General features: G+C 46.1%; 1 protein-coding gene across 2 annotated transcripts in view; it reads left to right on the forward strand.

Moving 5' to 3' along the window:
* ITGA2B (integrin subunit alpha 2b) overlaps positions 1-17,191 on the forward strand; it is a 146,848-nt gene that overhangs the window by 40,228 nt on the left and 89,429 nt on the right. For both annotated transcript variants that reach the window (XM_030221820.1, XM_030221819.1), the window contains exons 5-6: positions 7,920-7,969; positions 8,308-8,353. In XM_030221820.1, coding sequence (XP_030077680.1) covers positions 7,920-7,969; positions 8,308-8,353 — 96 coding nt within the window. The remainder of the gene's footprint in view (positions 1-7,919; positions 7,970-8,307; positions 8,354-17,191) is intronic.

The following is a 17,191-nucleotide window of genomic DNA, read 5'->3' on the forward strand; positions in this document are numbered from 1 at the left end:
CAAAAAAGAACAAAGTTGTGAAGGTTCAAAGAAATGAAAACTAACATTATCAATCTGTAATACACATTTACATGGAAACCTTAACTGAAATTTAGCTCCCAAGTTCAAACCTTCCTGATGCATAGATAGAAACTTCTTCCTTCTTTCCTGTGTCCATCTGGAAACGTCAGGAAATATCTGAATCTTTTCTCCCATAAAAGTAACTGAAGCAGATTGTCTCAAATAAAGTCTTAGCAAAGGTCACGTGTTGGTCTGAGGGAAGAGGCTGTGTTTTTCTTCGCTCCGGGGCTCTCCCTCTCTCGGACTCCCTTTATCCTGGCATAGCTCACTGGAATAGCGGTGCAGCGGCAACAAGTGACTGACTAAGGTTTATGGACCCTTACATAACCAGAGAAAGAAAAGCGATGCCTGGCAAAACGACGAAAAAAGAGCCAGAGAAGCGAGGACCGACTGACACCAAGATGGCGTCGAGCCCGTCCGCTGACGCTCTCCCACGGTTCCATCAATCGCAGCTTCAGCAAATTACAGAAGCAGTTAAATCTGCATTGGAGCCGCAACTGACTAAACTTTCAGAACAGATGGCGAGAGTGGAAGCACTGCTGGGAGAGACGACCAGGCGGACAGGGGAATTAGAAGCCTGTATGTCGGAGGTAGAAGACAATGAAGCTACCACGGCGACGCTGGTCCACGAGCTGCAGCAGAAGCTGAAAGAACAGGCCTCAAAGATAGATGAAATCGAAAACAGGGCACGGAGGTCCAATTTGAGGCTCATCGGTATTCCTGAATCGGTTCCAGACCGATTTAGCGCTGGCTAAAATCGGAGTTTGCCCTCACGGATAGTATGGGGGGCCTCTATGTCTAGAAACAGCCCACAGAGTGGGGAAAAGACTGAATAACGGCAATCAGCCCCGTGCTGTGATCATCAAAGTGCATAACTTTGTGCACAAAGAAGAAATTCTGCGGGGCGCTCGCTTAAAGTAGGACTCCTTGAGCTTTGAGGGAGCCAGCGTAAAGGTGTTTCAGGATTATTCCCAGTCCCTGCAGGAGAGAAGGAAGGCATTCATCCCTATCTGCAAACACTTAGCAGAGAAGAAACAGCGGTTTCTACTTGTATACCCTGCTCAATTAAAAGTTCACCTAGATGGATCGTGGAGGGTTTTCCACTCTCCTGCAGAAGCTAAGGAAACACATCCAAATCTCACTAAGGAAGCCACCGAACAGGGCTGAACAAAAATGCAATTAATGGACTTTACGTTTGGAACCTGCACAGTGTGCCCATTATCAAAGTTAAGGTTCAGGCTGGACTGCACAATGTTATTTGTTCAGTTTGATAACTCACTGTAAGTAATGAACATGGTGACTCTTATGGTGTGTTGAAACTAGCTAGAGCTATGTGGCTTGCACTCCTACTAGATTTAACAGGGGAGGGGGGGAGGGAGAGTCTCACCATTGTCGGCCCCGCACTCTTCTAGCCGAGGTTGGGAGAGAGGAGTGTGATCTCGGAGATTGGGAGAGAGGGGGGAAGGGAGGGCGGGCAGCTGGGAGGGGGGAGGGGTAGGGGGGGACAAGGGGTTGTGGGAGGGAGGGACTTCCCGGAAGGTCCGTGGGGAGAACATTAGGAGGAGGCAGGGCCCCTGGTATAATAGAAGACACCACTTAAAGGAGATGGAATTAGGAGTGAGATCGGTCAGGACTCGGGGGTATGGGTGGAGCTGGGCCCCAGAGACCCCAACTATCAGGAAATTCCTTCGCTATGTAACGACAGGCCACAGTAAAGACTAAGGGCAACAATGTCAGGTTCCTGACCTGGAATGTGGGTGGAATAACTACTCCGGTAAAGAGAACTAAGATCTTAATGGCACTTAAGAAACATAAAGCTGATGTGGCCTGCTTGCAGGAAACCCGCTTGTCAGCGGCTGAGCACCAGAAATTGAAACGTACATGGGTGGGCGAGGTACATGCGGCCCCTGCAGTGGGAAGGAGCAAAGGGGTAGCCATTTTGATCAGAAAAGGATTAGCAGCAAAATCTAAGGTTGTTGGAAATGACCCGGAGGGGAGATATCTGATGGTGCACTTGTGGCTAAGACATCGAGAATGTCTGGTGGTGGCACTGTATGGGCCGAATTTGTATGATAAAATGTTTTATGACCAAGTGACCCAACGGTGCCTCTCATTCAGCCCTCTACCTATATTAGTACTGGGGGATTTTAACTTAGTAGCAAACCAAGTACTGGATTGCTCCACCCCCAGATGGGCTAGCAGGGGAGGGAAGGGATCAAGAGCGCTTCCCCAGATTATGCAATCGCTCAATCTAGTAGACGCATGGCGAATTTTGCACCCCGATTTGCGAGACTACACTCATCACTCTTGTGCACATGGCAGCTGGTCCCGCATAGACTACGCCCTCGTGGACCAACACTTATTCCCATACGTGGAAGCTGCAGTGATTGGGCCGGAAGAGATTTCCGACCATGCGATGGCTTGGGTGGATTTAAGGGATTTGGAGGCGTCCAGGGGCGGGATGGCATTTCCCCTCATACTTGTCCACTGACAAAGACTTTAGTCGGTATCTCCGGGACAGCTGGGGGGACTTTGTGAAATTCAATGCACTTCATAAAAGCCAGCCCTCATTATTCTGGCAAGCTGCTAAAGCAGTTCTGCGCAGAGCAATAATAGCCTATACTGCTGAAAGAGAACGATGGATCACAGGAGCCATAACTAACCTAGAAAAACAGTATCAAAAAGCAAAGCGCAGGTACATCCGCACTCCTAACCCTTATCTTAAAGAACAAATGCAGGCAGTGCAAATAGCTCTGAACTCTCTCCTCCATGAGAGGGCCTCACGAGCATTAGTGTACAGGAAATACCACTTACAGAGGTATGGTAACAAAGCTGGGGCTTTGTTAGCACGGGTGATTAAAACATGGGGAGGAACGAGAACAATCACAGCGGTCAAAGATGGAGAGGGCCGTATTCAAAATCAAAAAGATAAGATAGCAGAGGTGTTCCGGAGGTTCTATCAAGACATGTATGCTGCACAGACCCCCCTGCCCCGGGACGAGGTTCTGAAATACCTGAATGGGGTGGGTTTGGCCCGTATAACTGTCTCAGATTTGGATGAGCTCAACAAGCCGGTCACCGGAAAAGAGTTGCAGGATATAATTAAAACTCTACCTTCCCACTCGGCCCCGGGACTGGATGGATTCACCAGCAAGTTTTTCAAACTCCTAGGCCCGGAGATCATAGGTTCATTGCAAGCGTACTATGAGGAGGTGGTGGAGCTGGGAAAATTTCCAGCTTATGCTAATGAAGCATTAATTACCTTACTCCCAAAGCCAGGGAAAGATGAAACCCAGGCAGGTTCGTATAGACCCATATCCCTCAACAATGTAGACACAAAAATCCTGGCCAAACTGCTGGCCAACAGATTTTACAACATGTACTGCCGAAGTTAATTGAACCAGAACAGGTGGGCTTTGTACACAACAGACATTCTGTGGTCAACGTAAGACGTTTACTTTTAGCGATGGGGCAATGTCAGCATGCGGGCACAGAAGCCATACTGGTGAGCCTGGACGCCGAAAAGGCTTTCGACAGAATGGGATGGGAGTATATGTTCACAGTGCTACGGCACGTTGGCCTTCAGGGCTGGGTATTCCAGGCGATACAATCATTGTATTCAGACCCCGGGGCTGCGGTGCTGATTAATGGCGTGAGAACAAGCCACTTTCCCATAGCGAGAGGCACGAGGCAGGGCTGTCCTCTTTCCCCAATACTGTTCCTGCTCTCGATGGAACCCCTATTGAGAGGATTAAAATCAGAAGAGGGTATAGCTGGAGTGACGGTGGGGGGAGAGATAGTGAAAACCATGGCCTTTGCAGATGATCTATTGATAGTGACAACACACCTGAATCCTTCTTTGTCGACCTTAATAGCAAAGATCGCTCAGTTTGGTAAGCTGTCAGGATTTAAAGTAAACCTCGAGAAATCCCATGTCATGTATTTGCAACCCTGACCCATAACGCCGGGGACATTGGGGTTTTCTTTACAGCGAGCAGAGGTAGCTATTAAATACTTAGGGGTGCAGATACCGCATGACTTGTTCCAGCTTTATAGACTCAATATTCAAAAGTTGTTAACCGATACGGCAATAAGGCTGGGACAATGGCGAGCATTTCCTCTTTCTCTCCAGGGCCGCATAGCATTGTACAACATGGTGATAGTTCCAGGCTGGACCTATGTTTTTCAGGTTTTGCCATTGTACCTCACAAATAGAGACGAAAAAAAAATTAAATACTATGCTACAGAAATATCTGTGGCAGGGGAGGAGTCCACGATTGTCCTTGGAGGTGCTGCAGATTCCCCGAGAGCATGGGGGATTGGGTCTGTTGAGCATGAGATTCATGACCATAGCTTGTGCCATGAGGCATGTCAATGACTGGTTCCGCAACTCAACAGATTTTTCAGCGACATCCATAGAACTGAGACTGTTTGAACCTCATCACTTTAGTAGCCTTTTGCATGGACTGGGGAGTGGGGTATCCCCCGTCTTGAAGGTATCTAATATATTGCACTCTGCCCAAGCAACATGGAGGAGGATCTGTAAACTGCACAGTTTTTCTCATAAAACCACACCATACCTGCCACTGTGCGGAAATCCAGAATTCCCCCCTGGAACTCTTTACCAAATATTTAGTCGATGGAAGGGGCAAGGGGTGATGTACTTACAACAGATAATTGATGAAGAAGGGAGACTTAAACCCTTCATAGAGCTCCAACATCGACACTTGATGAAACCTGGTGACTTTTTCCACTATTGGCAGTTGCAACACTATATGTCCAGTTTGCGGTGGGAGGACTTGACAGAGGATGTACAGGTGGAAATAGCAGATGCCTTTTCCCTTAACTCCCAGCAAAAGGTACCCCTGAGATACCATCACATGCATATAAAAGACACCAAATTAGAACTGCAATACGGGAAATATGCAGGAGAGTGGGAAAGAGACTTGAGGACTAAGATTGGCCCAGAACTGTTTAAAGACCATGTTTTATCATTATTCCAATCACCATCATCGTCGATGTATGGGGAATTACAATACAGGTTTGCCCTCAGACTTCATGTCCCCCCACGACGGGCATTTCATATGGGAGCCTCCCCAGACGGCGCATGCCCCAAGTGTAAGGGGGAGGGAGCAACTCTAGGCCACATGTTCTGGCATTGTGTACTTGTGGTGAAATTCTGGAAGAGCCTTCTGAAGCAAGTCTTGACTCTGTGGGGGACCACATGGCACTATTCCCCACTGCTGTTATTTGGCAAGCCCAGTCTGGGCTTCCCAAAACCTAAGGGCTACCTAGCATTTGTGAAACGAGCTATGATAATAGCAAAGAAGATTATCCTTTTGGAGTGGCTATTACAGGAGGGTCCATCGCTTCAAAGGTGGAGGATACACATGGTGTCGCAGTTACGTTTTGAGCGGTGGATGTGCAAGAGCAAACCGACTTCAGAGCTTCACCAATTCTTAGCGAGATGGAGTCCATTCTTAGACACACTCCCTTCTAACATCCGGAGCCAACTGCTAAACTTTTAATGTCTCACTCTTAAGGTCAACAGATGATGACAACTTTGCACCAGGACCCAAGGGACTAGGGGTAGCGCGGGGCGGGGTGTGGGAGGGGAGGGCTAGTGGGTTGGAAGGATAGGGGAAGTGGGGTAAAAATGTGATTGTATAGAGCACCACTTGCTTTTTGCTATAGGTAATAATGATGAGCTGACTAATAGAACTGTGGGGAATCCAGGTGGAATGTATCACAGGGGAGTGCTTAGTTACTGTGTGTTGGTACCTGTGATTCCTTTGAACAATGTACTTGTTATCTGTGTTACTCTTAATAAAAAAATGATTTAAACATAAAGTCTTAGCAAAGCTTCCTTGTCTTGAAGAAATACAAAAGAGACCAGTAAGGTGGCACGAAAATCCACCTCTTCTTGTGATCTCTCTAAAAGAGCTGAAACATTTAAGATTTCAGAAGATATCAGCCACCTCTTGACCTTGTAATCTAGCTTCCTGATTAGAGGAAGTTGGTAAATAATAAAGCTTTTGTAGTGGAGGAAGCCCATTTTCAGAGTATTGGAGAACTTCTTTTAAAAATTTATGAAATACATCCCGTGGGGAGCTTAATTTAACAGATGGAAAATTTAATAATCTCAGATTTAATGATCTAGCTCCATTTTCTAAATTCTCCAATTTTCGATGAACTATATTTGCATCTTGTAGCAGTTTATGTTCTACCTCTTTTACTTGGGATAAAGATAATTCACAGTCTTTCAAACTATTCTTCTGATGGGTTAGTCGAGATTGAATTGTTTCAATCGTTGAGGCATTCATCTTTGAATTTGAAACCAAAGTAAGACACACCTTATGCAGGGACTCCATAGCCGATCATAAGGACTCCAACATTACCTTTGCAGGTCTTACCAATGGTTGTAGAGTTGTATCAGGTTTAGGCCATATTTCACTCACCATCGACGGTCCAGACATTGTCTCTAATCCTGACAAATTCAACCCAGCAACCGAAGAAGTAACTGAGAGGCTCAGATTTTCAGGGGAAACCCCATCCTGGAGCATTGCTATATGGAATCCCCTCCCTAGCTGGTTTAGAGACCCCGACTTCCAAGGTCTCGACGGGCATGCTTCCTGACATGCTCCCCGCTTCTTGAGCCTGCTGTGCTGGACTTCGCGGGCTAAGTGAAATCTCACTTTCCTGACCAGGACTCCTCTCTGTACTGGTCAAAAGAATGCCCTGGGATGCAGTAGGCGTCGCATATGCTGTGATTGGGGTTTGACGAAGAGCTGGGATCGCAGAGGGTAAGGAGGAAGCTCCTCTGATCTTTCCCTTCTCTTTGGCATCATAAAAAGTCAGGAAATACGTTAAAGGAAAAAACATCTCCCGGAGCTCAGCATAGCACGTCTAACCTTGACACCATCTTGATCAGTCAGAAATAATAGTCTCACATGTGGGACTCGCTAGCTACCAGGCTCAGAATGTTAATAATTAACTTGGTAACTGAAGCAGAAAGTGGCAGATAAAAAGAGCAGGAAGGTGGCGATGACATTAAAGTAGTAAAAAGATTTTGCAGGACCGCTTGTTCAAAGCAGCTATCTATCTCGCTTGGAATGCTGCTCCAGACTGTAGTGAGCAGTGAAGGTGTGGATAGACCAACGTTGCCACCTTGCAAACTTCTTCAATGGAGGCAGAATGGGCTACTGAAGCCAGGAGAAGGACAGAAATATAGCAACGCATAGGAATCTGTAGCTCTTCAAGTCAGAGGAAAGGAAGTTTTGTTTGGGGTTTTTTTTTTTTCTGTTTGTTTAATATAGGATAGATAGAGGTAAAGTCATCAGATTACAAGAAATCTATTGATTGAGAGGGACAAACAGGGAAGAGAGCAGTTTAGAATTTATGAAACAATCTAAAACACAAAACTCTGAAAATATATACATTCAAAATATCTTAGCTTCAGGCTTGCAGTGCTTCTCAGAAGTTCCTAACTCTCCAGGACAGCCCCTCCCTTAAAGGCAGAGGCAAATTAATTAAATTAAGCCTCAGTCAACTCTGCAGTAGGTAGAAGAAAAATACAGATCTGGAAGCTCTAAAATGCAACCTAAAATACTAAACTAGACTCTAAAACACTATTTATATACAACCCTAAAGGAGGCTTAAAAGGCTAAACTGACTTTGTTAAATAAGTAAAGTAATTTAACAAAACAAAAAGAGAAATTACCTTTTCCCAAGTTTGTATGTGGTTTCCAGCAGGTAAGATATACTAGTGAAGTATTCCTTCCTTCAACAGGTTCTCTCTCAGCACCTCTTCAGGTGGTGGGCTTGTTGGCATGACTGACCATGCTGTGCTCTCTTCACAGATGATGACAAACGTTTTTGTGAGGCTGGATTCAGTCTGGACATCACTCAGGTGAGTGCTGGATGTGCTTTTGGACTCCTGTCTTCCTTTGGGGGGGGGAGAGGGGGTGTTGCTGTATGCATCCCCTTTTAAAGGATTATAGGGGTGCTGGGAGGAAGTTTGTGTTTATTCTGTAAGTGGATTCTTTGCTATGATTGGACTTCATCCAGACTATGTATATTTCCCAGCAAGACAGATGGGATTTTGCATCGCTTAGGGCTTTTGAGTGATGATACTTAGACTGATACACATGTATCACACCTGCTGGAGCATGCAGTTGTGTACGACAGTATTGCTACGATGTATTTGCAAGAGTTGATTTTCGTGTTGCTGCTGATTTTCCTTTTCAGGGTGAGAAAATCCTGATTGGAGCTCCTGGTGGATATTATTTTACAGGTGAGCCCTCTTACTGCCCTTATGATTCATAGATTTCACTTTATCATCGCTGGTTATTTATTCCCCCTTTTTCAGCTAGAAAGCTGCTACAGCAACTTAAGTGTGCATTCTTAGTAAGGTTAATGTAGAGACAACAAAGAAACTGGAGAAGAAATTAAGTGCATGAAAAAGTCCTTCAGAATGCAGACTGTGGGCTAAAAGAACAAGGTAAATTTTAAGGCTCCTAATATATAATGCATTGGGATGCATGCCCAAGTGTCTTGTAGGCTCTTGAATGATACCAATTTTAAAAGAGTAGTAGCTCTTGTAGTCTGGTGTAACAAAACCTTCAGACAGGTGGTACTTTATATACTAACCAATTTATCGTCACATGAGCTTTCAAGGATCAAAGTCCACTTCGGCAGATGCATCTGATGAAGTAGACTCTGGTCCTGGAAAGCTCATGTCTCAATAAATTGGTTAGTATATAAGGTGTCACCTGTCTCTTTCAATTTCAGTGATACCTTTTCCTGAGTAATGACTCGGATGCACAGGTAGAGAGTAGGCTGTTATGAGGTTATGGTCTGAAGGTTTCCTCAAAGGGTAGGTTTCTAATAAAATGAGCAGATTAGAGGCTGATGTAATTGGGCCAGTACTACTGATAAGAAAGCTGTCTGGTGGTGGTGAGGCATTATTCCTTAGGTAAAGGCATTGTGACCAGGAGCAGTATGGTTAGTCCACGTAGACCAGGGTTTACCTGACTTGCTGGGTGTTTCAGAAAACCCACAATGAATATGCATCAGATAAATTTGCATATGCTACCTCTACTGTATGCAAATCTCTCGCATGCATATTTATTGTGGGTATCCTGAAAACCTGACTGGTTGGGTGTATCCAGAGGATTGGGTTGAGAAATCAGAGCAGTGTGAAGCTGGTTAGGGCCTAGAAGACCAGAATCAATTTGAATGGGACTCGGTAGAGCAAGGGTGGCATATTCAAATGCACTAAAACAAAATATACCAGAAGTGAACCAATTTGATGGAGGGAAGGGGGGGGGGGGCTCTGTGTCTGTAGTGGCTTCCTTCTTTTCTGATGCTACTTCCTGGAGGGTTGGGTACAAGAGAGGAGACAAGGAAACAGGGTGCTAAAAACAGTGAGGACAGAAAAGGAAATCTTCAGCCTTTGTAAATCTACCAGTGAAGCCATTGCTGCTTCTGTGTCTGACTCTCTCAGAATCCTGCTGGTCCTCCTCTCTTGCTAGCTGTGCTGCGTGACCTGGTTTTATTTAAGGTGTCCTCAGACTGTGATGTTGAAGGAGTATATTAGAGGCACTGGGCTAAGATGCTGAAGAAGACTGGAATGAGAAGACAGGAATTTATTCTGGATAATGTAGCGGCACCCCTGATAGTCAGGTTTTTGGGATATCCACAATGAATATTCATGGAAGAGATTTGTATGCAGTGGAGGCAGTGCATGCAAATATCTTTCTAGAATATTCATTGTGGATATCCTGAAAAACTGACTGGCAGGGGTATCTCCAGGACCAGGTTCAGTCTTAGACAAAAATAAAAGAGAGAAGCAAGCATTATCAACTAATTTCTGTGGAGGGGCATAATCGAATGCGAATGCCCATCTCCATGGGCGTCTATGTCCGAGAACGGGTACGTGAAGGGGTGGTACAGACCGTATTTTCGAAAAAAAATGGGCGTCCATCTTTCGTTTCGAAAATACGGTTTGTACGGACCAAAATGCCATGGATTTAGTCGTTTCTGAGCTGGGCGTTTGTTTTTTTTAGCGATAATGGAAAATAAAAACGCCCAGCTCAGAAACGTCCTAATCCAAGCCATTTGGTCATGGGAGGGGCCAGGATTCATAGTACACTCGCCCCCCTGACATGCCAGGACACCAACTGGACACCCTAGAGGTCAGTGCGGTGGACTTCAGAAAATGCTCCCACATGCATAGCTCCCTTACCACGTGTGCTGAGCCCCCAACCCCCCTCCCCCAAAACCCACTACCCACAAATGTACAACACTACCATAGCTCTTAGGGGTGAATAGGGCGCCTACATGTGGGTACAGTGGGTTTTGGAGGCCTCCCATTTACCAGCACAAGTGTTACAGGTAGGGGGGATGGGCCTGGGTTTGCCTGCCTGAAGTGCACTGCGGTACCCACTAAAAGTGCTCCAGGGACCTGCATACACGCAGGCCTCTAGGACTTGTTGCTGCTGTATAACCTTGGCACACCAGTTGACACCTGAAGACTAATCTCTTTGAAAAAGTCCTTTATTTGAATAAGCACGTTTACTCAGTTAACTGCAGATCAGAGGTTGTGCCCCACTGGCAAAGAGTCTTCCTGGTACTGAGATTAGCAGTAGGTCAGAGCTGGCAGAATGCTGTACAATGCTTTCAGCAACATTGAAGGGAAGAACTAAGTTCTGTAACGTGGCTAACACATGAAAGGGATCTAAAACTGTGTTACAAAAATGGCCACTACCTCATGGACTACTGGAAACAAAACAGGGCACACTCTGACCCAGTAAGCAGGGGGAAAAGCACCATCCTCCTACCAACTACCAACATCGTGAGCATTTAACACAAGCTACTGGAATCACAGAGCCCGATACCCTACACCCACCACAATGCATTGCTGATGTGACTCTGCAGTGCGCATAACAGAAAAGGTGTCACACTCACCCGAGAGCCACATCAGAACCAGGGAAAGGCTGTCACAGGATAGAACACATTCTGCTGTCATGGAGGTGGGTACGGCATTTGAGGCTGGAAAAAAAGTTTTTAAAGTGGGTTTTTTTTGGTGGGAGGGAGTTAGTGACCACTAGGAGAGTCAGGGGAGGTGATCCCCGATTCCCTCCAGTGGTCATCTGGTCAGTTGGGGCACTTTTTTGGGACTTGGACCTGAAAAAAAAGGGTCCAAATAAAGCGGACCAAATTCTTGTCAAAAACGCCCTTCTTGTTTCGATTATCAGCTAAAGACGCCCATCTCTCCTCGGCAGATAACCATGCCCCAGTCTCGCCTTCACCACGCCTTCATCAACTTTGTTCATTCCTACGACAGAATGCAGTTGAAGACGACCAAAATCGGCTTTCAATTATACCGATTTGGTCACACACGGGAGAAAGACGCCCATCTCCCGATTTGGGTAGAAATATGGGCGTCTTTCTGTTTCGAAAATAAGCTGGATTGTGTACAACCTTTTTCCTCATAGTTTTAATCTGAAACTTTCTTTAGAGGTAGAAACTTAACAGCCAAGAGTGTTAAAAAGGATAGTAGCAAGGCTCAAACTGTCCTATAAGAAAGTTATTTTCTGTTCTTTGCCTGCTGGAGAGGTACAGTGGGGGAAATAAGTATTTGATCCCTTGCTGATTTTGTAAGTTTGCCCACTGACAAAGACATGAGCAGCCCATAATTGAAGGGTAGGTTATTGGTAACAGTGAGAGATAGCACATCACAAATTAAATCCGGAAAATCACATTGTGGAAAGTATATGAATTTATTTGCATTCTGCAGAGGGAAATAAGTATTTGATCCCCCACCAACCAGTAAGAGATCTGGCCCCTACAGACCAGGTAGATGCTCCAAATCAACTCGTTACCTGCATGACAGACAGCTGTCGGCAATGGTCACCTGTATGAAAGACACCTGTCCACAGACTCAGTGAATCAGTCAGACTCTAACCTCTACAAAATGGCCAAGAGCAAGGAGCTGTCTAAGGATGTCAGGGACAAGATCATACACCTGCACAAGGCTGGAATGGGCTACAAAACCATCAGTAAGACGCTGGGCGAGAAGGAGACAACTGTTGGTGCCATAGTAAGAAAATGGAAGAAGTACAAAATGACTGTCAATCGACAAAGATCTGGGGCTCCACGCAAAATCTCACCTCGTGGGGTATCCTTGATCATGAGGAAGGTTAGAAATCAGCCTACAACTACAAGGGGGGAACTTGTCAATGATCTCAAGGCAGCTGGGACCACTGTCACCACGAAAACCATTGGTAACACATTACGACATAACGGATTGCAATCCTGCAGTGCCCGCAAGGTCCCCCTGCTCCGGAAGGCACATGTGACGGCCCGTCTGAAGTTTGCCAGTGAACACCTGGATGATGCCGAGAGTGATTGGGAGAAGGTGCTGTGGTCAGATGAGACAAAAATTGAGCTCTTTGGCATGAACTCAACTCGCCGTGTTTGGAGGAAGAGAAATGCTGCCTATGACCCAAAGAACACCGTCCCCACTGTCAAGCATGGAGGTGGAAATGTTATGTTTTGGGGGTGTTTCTCTGCTAAGGGCACAGGACTACTTCACCGCATCAATGGGAGAATGGATGGGGCCATGTACCGTACAATTCTGAGTGACAACCTCCTTCCCTCCGCCAGGGCCTTAAAAATGGGTCGTGGCTGGGTCTTCCAGCACGACAATGACCCAAAACATACAGCCAAGGCAACAAAGGAGTGGCTCAGGAAGAAGCACATTAGGGTCATGGAGTGGCCTAGCCAGTCACCAGACCTTAATCCCATTGAAAACTTTTGGAGGGAGCTGAAGCTGCGAGTTGCCAAGCGACAGCCCAGAACTCTTAATGATTTAGAGATGATCTGCAAAGAGGAGTGGACCAAAATTCCTCCTGACATGTGTGCAAACCTCATCATCAACTACAACAAGGGTTTTGCCACCAAGTATTAGGTCTTGTTTGCCAGAGGGATTAAATACTTATTTCCCTCTGCAGAATGCAAATAAATTCATATACTTTCCACAATGTGATTTTCCGGATTTAATTTGTGATGTGCTATCTCTCACTGTTACCAATAACCTACCCTTCAATTATGGGCTGCTCATGTCTTTGTCAGTGGGCAAACTTACAAAATCAGCAAGGGATCAAATACTTATTTCCCCCACTGTATCACTGCTACTGATTAGGTGTTAGTTAAGGTGTGAGGAAGTTGAATATTTGCAAAGGTTACTAAGGGCAACCTGATTACTGGGCTAGCTTTAAAGGGTTTGTTTGAAGCAGTCTCCTTAGAATCCAAATTATAGAGAGAGGCAAGGTACCACTTAACTTTCTTTCTGAGAAGTTCTGAGAGAAAAGGACATTTTACTGGGTAAGTGACATTATTTTGCTCTATGCTTGGTAACTTAAAGATTGGGTTTAAAAGAGCATTAAGTTAGACTCTAGAAGGCACAACAGGACCTAGTTTAATCCTCATTCCCACCCACCTCCCCTCTCCTACCCACCCTAGCTCAACTCTTCATTTATAGTCAATTTATTCTAATTAGGACAAGAGGAGAGTTTTCATTAGTTTTAATTATATTAATTAGTTTCTGAGAAGCAAACACTAGATAAATTACAAATTACACCATATAATCTTAAGGTTATTTCTATTGATCTGATATCCCTAGTACTTTAAGAAGTTTTAATTAAGCAACTCTATAATACTAAGGTGTAGACAGCATTCCAGCAGAGAGAGGGGTGCTATCCAGTCTTTTGCATTGAATGTCACATGTATGATTATCTCCCAGTTGGTGAGAGGCCATATGTGTGTGCTCAATGCAAAGGGATCCTAGCTCTCAGAGAACGAATCTGTTCTCTTGAAGCTAGAGTAGCAGACTTGGAGGAGCTGAGGAAGACAGAGATGTATATAGAGGAGGCCTACAGGCAGGGACATAGCTAAGGGTGGCCCAATCTCAGCTCAGGCCCACCCAGTTTAGGCACCAAAGTGCACATCCTTTCTTCCATGGCAGCCGGCAGCTGTCCTGGTCCTCGTCCTCCTCCCTGCCTAAATGTATTTGGGGGGGGGGGGTTCAGTGCAGTGCGCCGTGGGTTGCGTCCAGATGCGCCAGATTGTGGAAGTCTTCCATGATGCAAGACGCAAGCGCTGCCTGCAGCATGCCCGCGCCGCTATGGCCTCAATTCCCCCCCCCCCCCCCCGCAGTGCACACGATGGCGCCGAACGCAGCCCACATAGGAAGGCTGCCAGCTCTGGTGCAGCGTGGCTCCTCATCTCCACACTCTGCTAAGTCACGGGTGCAGGACCAAGACCAATGCCCTTGCTGGATGCGATCAGCAGCAGCCTTTATTCGCTGTTGATCGATTCAACCCCACCGCCCCCCAGCAGCACCTTCCTGTGGCCTCAAACAACACACAGGCAAGAGCCAGCACAGTGCTCTGCTGTACCACTTGCCAACAAGAGCAAGCAGCTGCCCAGGTAAAATAAATATATTTTAAATGTTGTTTTTAAACGTAGAGTGTAACCAAAATGCTGGATGGTGAGAGCTTCTGGATAGGGGTGAACTCCTCATAGGGCAAAAAAAGGTATATTATTTTTTAACTCTAGGCAGTGAAGAGCCCACCCCCACCCAGTAGCCCACCAGCCAATCAAAATGCTGGCTGGTGGGGGTGGGCTCTTGTAATCATAATACTGGCTGCTGGTGGGCTTCTGGGTAAGGATGGGGCTAGGCTGTTCACTGCCTAGAGCACAAACAGGTATATTTAATCATTAAATGTACCTTTTTTCCCTAGGCAGTGAAGAGCACACCCTCACCCAGAAACCCACCAACAATAAATTTTAATATTGCCCAAGTTAAAATTTTAAAATGTTGTGTATTTCTCATGTTGGTGGGGTTTTGGGTGGGCATGATCTCTGCAGTGCCCAGGTTAAAATTAAAATAAACAAAAAACAAGTATATACGGTTTTCTGGGTGGAGGTGGGCTTTGCAGTGCCCAGGACATTTTTTTTAAGTATTATATTTAATGCCACGAGGGATGGGTAGGGGGTAGGACAGGGCTGACACTAGGCTACAGAAATGTTTGCCATTATAGTAGACTTATGTCTGGTCAAGGCCTGATCTCTAGCGGGTTTTTTTTTTTGTGCATCGGCCCCTGGATGCCTAGGTGGTGGGGGATGTGCTGGAATGGAGTGGTGGGGTGGTGAGGACCTTTAGCTGCCCCTTGATTGGGTGAGGGAGGCACAGAGTTGAAGGTTTGTCTAGGGTGTTGGTTGTGATTGTGCTGACCCTGGCTAAACTGCAGAGATGAAGTAAGAGGTTCAGGATGATACTAAGATCTGTAACAGAGTGTACACCCCGGAGGGAGTGGAAAACATGAAAAAGGACCTACGGAAGCTAGAAGAATGGTCTAAGGTTTGGCAATTAAAATTCAATGCGAAGAAATGCAAAGTGATGCACTTAGGGAGTAGAAATCCACGGGAGACGTATATGTTAGGCGGGGAAAGTCTGATAAGTACGGATGGGGAGAGGGATCTTGGGGTGATAGTATCTGAGGATTTGAAGGCGACGAAACAGTGTGACAAGGTGGTGGCCGTAGCTAGAAGGTTGTTAGGCTGTATAGAGAGAGGTGTGACAAGCAGAAGAAAGGGGGTGTTGATGCCCCTGTATGTCGTTGGTGAGGCCCCACCTGGAGTATTGTGTTCAGTTTTGGAGGCCGTATCTTGTTAAGGATGTAAAAAGAATTGAAGCAGTGCAAAGAAAAGCTACGAGAATGGTATGGGATTTGCGTTACAAGACGTATGAGGAGAGACTTGCGGACCTGAACATGTATACTCTGCAGGAAAGGAGAAACAGGGGTGATATGATGCAGACGTTTAAATATTTGAAAGGTATTAATCTGCAAATGAACCTTTTCCAGAGATGCGAAGGCGGTAGAACGAGAGGACATGAAATGAGATTGAAGGGGGGCAGACTCAAGAAAAATGTCAGGAAGTATTTTTTCACGGAGAGAGTAGTGGATGCTTGGAATGCCCTCCCGCGGGAGGTGGTGGAAACGAAAACAGTAATGGAATTCAAACATGCGTGGGATAAACATAAAGGAATCCTGTTCAGAAGGAATGGATCCTAAGGAGCTTAGCCGAGATTGGGTGGCAGGAGGCGGGGATGGTGCTGGGCAGACTTATACGGTCTGTGCCAGAGCCGGTGGTGGGAGGCAGGACTGGTGGTTGGGAGGCGGGGATAGTGCTGGGCAGACTTATTCGGTCTGTGCCAGAACTGGAGGTGGGAGGCGGGGCTGGTGGTTGGGAGGTAGGGATAGTGCTGGGCAGACTTATACGGTCTGTGCCAGAGCCGGTGGTGGGAGGCGGGGATAGTGCTGGGCAGACTTATACGGTTTGTGCCAGAACCGGAGGTGGGAGGCGGGGCTGGTGGTTAGGAGGTGGGGATAGTGCTGGGCAGACTTATACGGTCTGTGCCCTGAAAAGGACAGGTACAAATCAAGAAAAGGTATACACAAAAAGTAGCACATGTGAGTTTATCTTGTTGGGCAGACTAGATGGACCGTGCAGGTCTTTTTCTGCCGTCATCTACTATGTTACTATGTTTGATATGACATAATGTAACTATATTTTAAAATATTGTTTTTTCCATTAAGTGGCTTATGTTGATGCAGGGCAGCTGTTGGGCAGACTACTTAGGAATGCATTCTAAGGCATTATTTTGTAGGATCCCAAGAACCACTACTCAAACTTATATACATAGTGCCCACCCATATTAGCTTTGGGCCCACCCAAAAAGTCAGGTCTGGCTAGGCCACTGCCTACAGGGACGTTGTAGAGAAGTTCCATCTCCAGTCTGGTAGCCCCTGAGCTGCCTTGGGGGAGGGAGATCTTTTAAAAGGAGAGCATCACCCTGGTGCAACTGGAAGTAATCCTGTAGCCAGGACCAGCCCACCAGGGGATGCAATATCCTCTTGCAATGAGGATGTGTCTCCAGGTGCTTACTGCCCAGGAGGAAAGGGTTAGGACGATTGTTATAGTTGATGATTCGATTATTAGGCATGTGGATAGCTAGGTGACTGGTGGACATAAGGATCTTTTAAAAGGAGAGCATCACCCT

This window comes from Microcaecilia unicolor, chromosome 12, assembly GCF_901765095.1.
Source record: "Microcaecilia unicolor chromosome 12, aMicUni1.1, whole genome shotgun sequence".
NCBI classification, from domain to species: Eukaryota; Metazoa; Chordata; class Amphibia; order Gymnophiona; family Siphonopidae; genus Microcaecilia; species Microcaecilia unicolor.